The sequence below is a fragment of the Carlito syrichta genome, unplaced genomic scaffold, assembly GCF_000164805.1.
Source record: "Carlito syrichta isolate Samal-C Ts95f unplaced genomic scaffold, Tarsius_syrichta-2.0.1 Scaffold305805, whole genome shotgun sequence".
In the NCBI taxonomy this organism is placed as follows: domain Eukaryota; kingdom Metazoa; phylum Chordata; class Mammalia; order Primates; family Tarsiidae; genus Carlito; species Carlito syrichta.
This window is the reverse complement of record NW_007249901.1, coordinates 123,710-132,898: the sequence shown is the minus strand read 5'-3', so window position 1 is coordinate 132,898 and position 9,189 is coordinate 123,710. Positions and strand designations below refer to the sequence as shown.

The 9,189-nt window shown below is 60.2% G+C and overlaps 1 protein-coding gene across 1 annotated transcript in view; it reads left to right on the top strand.

Moving 5' to 3' along the window:
* Positions 1–9,189, top strand: part of RAP1GAP (RAP1 GTPase activating protein) — a 47,313-nt gene that overhangs the window by 36,375 nt on the left and 1,749 nt on the right. Inside the window, 6 exon segments of the mRNA XM_021714833.1 lie at positions 2,371–2,617; positions 4,408–4,662; positions 5,368–5,477; positions 6,378–6,491; positions 8,116–8,236; positions 9,100–9,188. Of these exon segments, the coding sequence (XP_021570508.1) occupies positions 2,371–2,617; positions 4,408–4,662; positions 5,368–5,477; positions 6,378–6,491; positions 8,116–8,236; positions 9,100–9,188 (936 nt within the window).

Below are 9,189 nucleotides of genomic sequence, written 5' to 3'. Positions count from 1 at the left end.
GGGGGCGGGGTCGTGGCTCGGGTCGATCTGGGGGTGAGGCTAGTGCATGTGGAGATGTGGCTAGAGGCAGTTCGCCTGGGGGTGGAGTGGAGTGAAGGCGTGGCTTGGGATAGATTGGATTTAGGGTGGGCTTAGCCTTGGAGATCTACTTGGCGCCTTCAGTGGGGTTTGAAGCTGGGAGTAGAGTGTAAAGTAGAGGTTTGGCCTGGGAAGGAGTTAATGATTGGTGGAGCCTGGGGAGACAGCAAGGTGCTGCTGGTACAGAGCGCTGGCTGCCAGGTGAACAGGCAGAGGAGAGGGAGGGCATGTTCTCCCTCTGAAGAAGAAAAATAGAAGCCTGGGAAAGGGTGCACGAACCGAGTGACCACTGCAGAAGGATCTAGCCTGTGTGACCGACGCTGACTGCCCTGGTTTAGCTTAGCGTTAAGAGCACAGACTCTCTGGGTTCAAATTCCAGCTCTGCTACTTACCATCTTTGGCATTCTCTGAGCCTCAGTTTTTTGGGGGGTTTTTTTGTGGTTTTTTTTTTTTGGTTTTTTTGAGTTGGAGTCTCACTCTGTCGCCTAGGCTGGAGTGCAGTGGCACACTCATGGCCACCGCAGCCTCAACCTGCTGAGCTCAGTCTATCCTGCCTCAGCCTTCCAAGTAGTTAGAACTACAGGTATGCACTACCACACCCAGCTAATTTTTTGATTTATTGTTGAGATGAGGTCTCGCCAAGTTCCCCAGGCGAGTGTCGAACCCGTGGGCTCAGGCAATCCTCTCACCTCAGCCTCCCAAAGTGCTGGGATTATAGGCATGTGCCACTGTGCCCAGCCAAGCCTCAGTTTCTTTATGTGTTGAGTAGGTTTGTGGGTACAATGATTGTTGAGTTATCTGTAAAGGAATTAGGTTAGTGCAGAATAGGTTTAAAAAGCGATACACAAGGTCCTTCTGCTCTGCCTTAGCAGCTGTTGTCCAAAGTGAGAAGCAGGGGAGGCGGAGTTCCTCTTCCCCCTTGGACAGGCAGGGCCTGTACTCACCCAGGCCACAGAACCCCAGGCAGTGGCCTCTTTGCCAGTCTCCTCCACCCACAGGAGGATGACTGCCCTTCCTGCAGGTGCCCAGTTGCTGGCCGGGCCTCACCTCAGGGCACTCCTCACAGCTGGAGCCATGGGTTTGCATAAAGAATAAGCCTGCCAGGTAAGCTGACTTATGCCTGTAATCCCAGCACTTTGGGAGGCCAAGGCAAGAGGATTGCCTGAGCCCAGAGATTCAAGACCAACCTGGGCAACCTGGTGAGACCTCGTCTAGACAATAAATCAAGAAATTAGCCATGTGTGATGGTATGTACCTGTGGTTCTAGCTACTAGGAAGGCTGAAGCTGAAGGATTGCCTTAGCACAGCAGATTGAGGCTGTGGTAGCCTTGAGCGTGCCACTGCACTCCAACCTAGGTGACAGAGTGAAGCTCCTTTTTTTGAGTCAGAGTCTCACTCTGTCCCCCAGGCTGGAGTGCAGTCGCACGCTTATGGCCACTGCAGCCTCGACCTGCTGGGCTCAGGAGATCTTCCACCTCAGCCTTCCAAGTAGTTGGAACCACAGGTGTGTGCCACCACGCCCGGCTAACTTTTTGATTTATTGTAGAGACGAGGTCTTGCCAAGTTGCCCAGACTGGTCTTGAAACCCTGGGCTCAGACAGTCCTCGGCCTCCCAAAGTATTGGGATTACAGGCATGAGCCACTGCACCCGGCTAGAGTGGGACTCCTACTCAAAAAAAAAAAAAAAAGATGAGCCTAGCTGCCCAGGAACTGTAGTGAACAGACTATCTTTGAGAAAGAAGCTTGGAGAGAGCCCTGCCTCTGCACACTGGAGACAGGGCATGGATGGGGGTGCCTCCTTTGAGGGCTCCAGTGGTCGCACATCTGCTAGGTTCTGGACAATAGACCTAGATCAGGTCAAATAATTTCTTAGAGGCAGCAGAGTCCACAGTGGAGGGCTCACCTCAGCCTCAGTCTCATCGTGTGTGCAGTGGGCATGATGTTAGTTCTCTCCTCGCAGGGAGGATTGAATGGCAGTGATTGCAGAGCCCCTGGTCTCATAGCAAGCATTCCAGACAGACTTCTCTGAAAAGAGCAAGGAAAGAAGGGAGGGAGGGAAGAAAAGGAAAAAGGGCAGAAGCTGTTACTACTCCAGAAACAGGCTTCTGGCGGGCTCTCTGTATGTTCTTGGTCATGACCTAGAGTCTCCTGCCGTCCCTCCTCCAGCTGCACAAGGAGGAGACTCAGGCTCAGAGAGGTGAAGTGGCTTGCCCAAGGCCACCCTGAATGTTGGTGGCAGAGCCAAGGCCCCCACTACTCTTAGGCCCCATGTGTACCTGCCTCTCAACTGAGGCCTTACATGGGGAAGGGACTTCCCGGGGTGGCCCTGGTGAGGAGGGCCCAGATGCTGGGTTCCTGGGTTTTCCCTTCTGAATCCCATCCCTCCACCACCTCCTCCCCTTTACAGCGGGTCATTCGGAGCCGCAGCCAGTCCATGGATGCTATGGGCCTCAGCAACAAGAAGCCCAACACCGTGTCCACCAGCCACAGCGGGAGCTTCACACCCAACAACCCCGACCTGGCCAAGGCAGCTGGAATAGTGAGTGCCCTCCCCTCTCCCCTCAGCTCCCTCCCCCCACAGTCCCTCAGGGGCCCTCCGCTCCCCTGCCTCCTGAGGCCTGGCCCCATCTCTCTCCATTGCCCTGCTGTCCACATGCCCATCCTGGGCCCTGAGCTCGGTCCAGCCACTGCTCTCCGTGGGGGCTTTAGTGCCCAGCGGGAACAATGAGTACCGACTACCTGCAGCCCCTTCCCTGGCTCCTTGGCCCACCCCTCCTCCTGGCCCCTTATGCTTTGGGATGTGACTTCCTGCGGGTCAGCCTCTGTGTCACATTCCTTACTGAGTACTTCCTATCTGTCCTGTGCTGGGAACTGAGCTGCTGCGTGGGCACCTACTGTCACGCCTTGGGTTTCTGGGAGCACCTACTGTGTGTTGGGCTGTGGGAACCCACTGTGTGTCAGGCCCTGAGCTGCTGTGTGGACATGCACTCTGTGAACATCTACTGTGGGCCTGGCCCTGAGTTCCTGTGAGCACCTACTGTGTGTCAGGTCCTGGGCTGCTGTGTGGACATCAACTCTGTGAGCATCTACTGTGTGCCCAGCTCTGGGCTGCTGTGTGAGAACCTACTGTGTGTCAGGAACTGGACTGCTGTGTGAGCACTTAGTATGTGCTGAGCCCTGGATACCAGTGAACACCTACTGTGTGTCAGGAAGTGAGCTGCTGTGTGAGCAATTCCTCTGTGAGCACCTCCTACTGTGTGTCTACGGCAGCCGGGGCCTCTGTGCCATGGCTGCCTGCTGTGTGTCAGGAGCCAGGCTTCTGTGTGAGCACCTCCCGTGTGACCACTGTCTGCCGGGCCCTGGGATTCTGCTGCTCACACTCAGGAGTGCTGGGCACCTCTGAGTAAGGCCTGCCATTGTGGGCCCAGTTACCATCCACCGCCCAGTGGCCACCCCAGGACACTGCACCCACCGCTCTGCTCCCCATTCCTCCGTCCACCCATCCCTCCGTCCTCCCATCCATTCATCCATGCACCTATCCTTTCTTGACTGTCTGCTGCATGCCAAGCCCTGTGCTCAGTGCTGTAAGGACGTGTCACGTGGCAGGAGGGAACCCTCGTCCCTGCCCCGTGGTTTGGCCTGGCCGGGGGCACGGCGGGGCCTCTGCTGTCCAGCAGTCACCAAGCCCACCGTCATCAGAGGAGCAGGCCCAAGCTCCCCCCAACCCAGATTTACCAGCCACTCCCTCCCGCCCCACTGGAGTGACCCAGCCTCCTGTGGGTGGCTGCAGAGGGGCCCCGGGGACAGGGCCAGGCCAGCAGCACCCACCGTGGCAGTAACCAGACCCATTTCTGTTTTTGTTTTTGCACAACTCTTCCTCTCTCTCACTCTTGTCTCTCTCCATCTTCCTTCTCTCTCTCCCTTCTCTGCCTCCTCCCTCGGCCCCTCTGCCCTCTGCCATCGTCTCCTCTCTCCTCGTGCATCTGGCTCTTCGGCCTCCTCTCCTCCTCTTGCCCTCCCGCTGCCCTCGCCCTTCTGCGTGTCCCTTCCTCATCTCTCGCCTGACCCTTACCCCGGCCCATCTCTGTGTCTTTACGTCTCTGCCCCGGGTTTCCTCTGTGGCCCTCTGGTGTGCTTTGTCTCTGTGTGACTGCCCTCTGTCCCTTTCTCTCCCTGTGTCTCCTTCCCTTCCCGGCCCTGTCTCTCTCCCACCTCCTGGCCATTCTCTTCTTCTTCTCTCTCTCTGCCTGTCTTCTCTTCTCTCTGTGTCTCCCTCTCACTGTCTCCCTCTCTCTGTCTCTCTCTGCCCTGCCCTCTGCTGCTTGCCAGTCATTGCTTATTCCCGGGAAAAGTGCAAGTAGATTCGGACGCCGGGGCAGTGCCATAGGCATAGGAACCGTGGAAGAGGTTGTCGTCCGCGGGGCTGCCGGCTCTGGAGGCTGCCTGCACGCGCTGTACTCTGCTCGCTCTCAGGATGGAGGCCATATTGGGGACGTTGCCTCCCTTCCCCCGGGACAGGCCCAGGGGCGTGCGGGATGGAGTAGCGGCAGCTCTGATGGCACGAAGCATCTGCTTTGGGGCCTGGTACCTGTGCCAGAGCCAGTGCCCCTCGCCAGGGGCTTCTGGCCCTGCCCTGGCCCCTGGAACCCTGGCCCAGTCCCTGCCAGGATCTGTACCCACAGACCCTCTTCCCGGCCGCACGTCCCCCAGTATCGCCTGTCTGCATGGAGCGCCATCCCTCCTCTGCCCTGACCCCCTTCTCACCACGAACTGGCCCCTCCATGCCTCCTGGGGCCCGCCTTCCTACCTCCCCAGAGAAGCTGGGCATGCGTCTGGTACTGGGGGCGCCCCACCACAGTGTATGTGGAAACCGGGGGGCTCTCTCAGCTGCTGAGCCAGAACCTCCCCCAGCCAGTTTGGAGGTTTGGGGAGGGGTGGGTTGGCAGGGGGTAGGGGTTGCCGTCCATGCTCCTGCCACCCGTCCTCAGATGCCATGATACCTGGGGGGCAGGGAGGGGCTGGCCATGCTGAGGCCTCCACCTACTCCCACCCCGGGGCCCTCCACTCCTTGTGGGCCAAGCCCCTGGTGCCCCCTGCCACGTACACACAGGAGAGGCCCTTGTCCTCGCTGGGCCTGCACCCTACCCTCTCTGTCACCCAGGGCCACCTCTGGAAGTGGACATTTTCCTGGTCCTTTCTTGCTCTTCGCCTGTGCTTCGGGGTCTAGGGCTCGTGGGGAGCACTGGGCTCCCGGGACAGGTGACACTGAGTTGGGGCCTCTCCCCACAGTCACTGATTGTCCCTGGAAAGAGCCCCACGAGGAAGAAGTCAGGCCCATTCGGCTCCCGCCGCAGCAGTGCCATCGGCATCGAGAACATCCAGGAGGTGCAAGAGAAGAGGTGGGTAGGGGGACCGCGCCGGCCCTGCCCCCTCCCTGGGCCCCGATCGGTGGCCGAGCAGAGCATGGGGGGCATGCCCACACCTCTGCCTCGCCATGCCCACTGGTGGCAGCTATGCAGTCACATCCCTGGCGCATGACATCTAACAGGAAACGTGCAGATCAAGACACTATAGGTCGTCACAGCCAGTGGGGGCTCTGTCCCAGCCAGCACCTGTGGTCTTCTCCAGCCCCAGCGCATGTGGAGGCCCAGAGCTGGCTTCTGGGCAGGTGGCAGGTGGGCCTGGGGCTCCGGGAGTGCGTGCATGTGGGCAGCAAGCCTGAGTTGGCAGCAGAGCTGCCCAGGAGAGCTGAGGCTAATTCCTGGGCGCAGACGCTGTCTCTACCACACTGCAGCAGCTAGGCAGCCTTGGGCAGGTCGCTGTACTTCCCTGAGCCTCACTGTCCCAATCTGGGAAATGGGGCTGAGGATACAGCTAACAGCGTGGGGCTGCTGGGAGGTGTTGGTGCACTGTGGCAAGCCGGGGTCAGGTACCCTGAGGATGCCATGGAAGTGGAGCAGGCACTATCCTCACTGCCTCTAGGGCTCAGCATGCCGTGATCCTGGGTTCAAGTCTTGGCGTTGCATGTCCTAGCCGGGCGTCCCTGGGGGTTCCATATCTGTAGCAGGTTATCCCGTGGAGAGGAGGATTTGGGAGGGGTCCCAACCCTGTCCCACATAGTTCCATCGATGCCTGCCCCGTCACTGGCCAGGCTAGCCAGGGAGCCCCGCACTGCCCAGAGACTGGCCCCTGAGGATACAAGGTGTGGGCACGAACAGGAGGTACCCGTGGCCAGGCCTCATTCTACCCAACGCCGGGCCCGGTGCTGAGTCCCCCCGCTGCCCCCGTGTGCCCCGCAGGGAGAGCCCTCCGGCTGGCCAGAAGACCCCAGACAGCGGGCACGTCTCCCAGGAGCCCAAGTCGGAGAACTCATCCACTCAGAGCTCCCCTGAGATGCCCACGACCAAGAACAGGTTGGGGCCCAGGGCACGCGGGGCTCGGGGGCGTGGGCGTGGTGGACCCATCCCTTCCCTCCCCCACCTGGGCCCGGGCGGCACAAGACCTTGATGCTGCCACAGCAGGGAGTCAGGGACGCCTGGGCACCCCCCCGCAGAGCGCTTTGTGCATGCCACCCCACGCTGGGAGCCCTGTGCACACTGGTCCCCGCCCACAGCTGTGGGTCCAGCATAGCCTACCTGCCCAAGCCTTGTCCAGATCGGGATGACAGGAGACTGAGGTGGGACAGTGAGGAAGGAGTGGAGTAGGAGATTTTAGCTAAGTCCTCAGGGAGGACATCTCTGGGGGTGACATTTGAGTGGAGAGCTGAGTCAGCCTCACTGGGACTGGCATGACGGAGAGGAGAGGGTCCAAGCTAGGAGCACAGCAAGTGCAAAGGCCCTGAGGCGTGCTTGAGGGTAGAAAGAAGGGTGACATGGTGGTGCATGCCTGTAGTCCCAGCTACTTGGGAGGCTAAGATGGGAGGACCGCTTGAGGCCAGGAGGTTGAGACTGTGGTGAGCTATGATCAAGTTACTGCATTCCAGCCTGGGCAACATGATGAGACCCCGTCTCTTAAAACAACAACAAAAAAAGAGGGTGGTGTGCAGATGGAGCTGAGTGAGAAAGCGGCTGGGCCCAGACAGACATGCCATGTGCTGGGGGTGGTAGGAACATGGTTGGGAGGTGCGCAGGAGCTAGCCCGCAGCTTTGGGGGGGTTAATCAAGAGGGGGAGGCTTTCGGGGGCTCACTGTGTCACCACGTGGAGAAGGGACCTGAGCCGGGCAGGATGGAGACAGCAAGGAGGCCGCCCTGCGCTTGGTGCCTGCCTCCTGGGCCGCCTCTGTGCTGGGCTCTCAAGGATCCAAAGGCCTTGACCCAGGCTGAGGAGTCAGGCAGGTGGTCAGAGAGGCAGGAAAGGGCAGGACGGGAGAGACAAGGCATGGGGGACCCAGAGTGGGGAGGGCTGCTCCTGCCGCTAGAGGACCAGTCGGGGAGCCTCCTTTCTGAAAGCCAAATGTGCTTTCCGGGACGTGGGAGAAGGAGTGAGACTCCAGGCAGGAGAAGCAAAGGCCCTGAGCATGGAAGCCTTATCGGGGATCTGAGAGAGTAGACTGTGGAGCTCCTGGACTCGAACTCTGGCTCGCCCGCCTACGGCTGAGTGACCCTGGGCTGTGTGCCCACCCTTTCTGTGCCTCAGTTCTCATCTGTAAGATGATCTAGTAATGGTAGAATGCGCTAACTCGGGGAGAGCACGTAAACAGGGCCCAGCACAGTCAACACGCAGCAGAGGATATTCTTCTCACTAATTGTCACTGTCACCAAGCCTAGGACATCGGACTATATCTGGGCCACAAGGAGCCGTGAGAGGGTTTTGAGCAGGGGACGAACATGGTCAGGTCCATGTATTAGGAAGGACAGTCGGGGGGGGAGGCTGTGGCGGGAGTCCAGGGAGGAGGCTCAGAGGCCCCGGGAACTGTGGCAGGGGCCTTACAGGGCTTGGCTGCCCACGGGCTGGGCCTCCCTGGGCAGGAGGGCATGAAGTGAGGGCCTGGCCGGAGGGCCACAGTGGACACTGGCTGACTGGCGCTGTCTGTGCAGAGTGGAGGCAGCCCAGAGGGCGGAAGTGCTGAAGGACTTCTCCCGATCCTCGTCCAGTGCCAGCAGCTTCGCCAGCGTGGTGGAGGAGACAGAGGGCGTGGACGGGGAGGACACAGGCCTGGTGAGAGGCCTGGGCTTGGGTTTTCCTCAGGGGCCTGAGTCTCTGGGTAGAAGCGTGAGTCTGGGCATAGCTGAGAGGTGATCGGGGACCCAGCCCAAAGGAGTGAGGCCGACTGTCTGCCCCTGCTCTGAAGCCTTCCATGGCTCCCCGGTGCTCTGTCCACAGGAGGCCCAGGCTCTGGACTCTTGGAGACCTGGTTGCGCCCCTCTTCCCTGGCCTCGCCTCTTCCCCCCTCAGACATCCTGTGCTCCTTCGCAGTCCCCCAGGCCTCTCAGGCTCCACCTCCGGGCCTTTGCACCTTTCTTCTGCCCAGAACACTCTTCCTGCCTCCTCCCTCCCCTTTGCCAGGCTGAGCCTCACACACCCTCTCCGGGAAGCCCTCCTTGGCTGTCTAGTCCCAGGATAGGCTGGGAACCCCCCTCCTGCTCTCACAGTCCCCGGCCCTTGCCCTTAGCACCCTTGGTCAGTCTGCATTCCACAAACCTTCGGTGGGTACGCGCTCCTGGCCAGGCCCCGTCCCTGCCCACCGAGCTCGGTGTCTAAAATGGCAGTGGTCTCTTCACAGCCCTCTTGCCTCCCAGACTTTGGGCTCTGAGGGCGGGGGCCATGCCCGATGAATCTCAGCAGCTCAGCCCGAGAACCTCAGTGAATGTTTGTTGAATGAATGTGTGGGAGTGGGAGGTATGCACCTGGTCCGTGCCTGCCCTGCTCTGCCCTCCTGTGGGCGCCTCGGACAGGCATTGCTGGGCCACTCCTTGCAAAGCAGCGAGGGCAGAGGCTGTGGTGTGCTGGGAGGGAGGGAGCTGGGCTGCCCCACGCCCGCCAGTGCCGCGGACGTGGCCAACCTCCCTCCGCATCCCCAGGAGAGCGTCTCGTCCTCGGGAACACCCCACAAGCGGGACTCCTTCATCTACAGCACGTGGCTGGAAGACAGTGTCAGCACCACCAGTGGG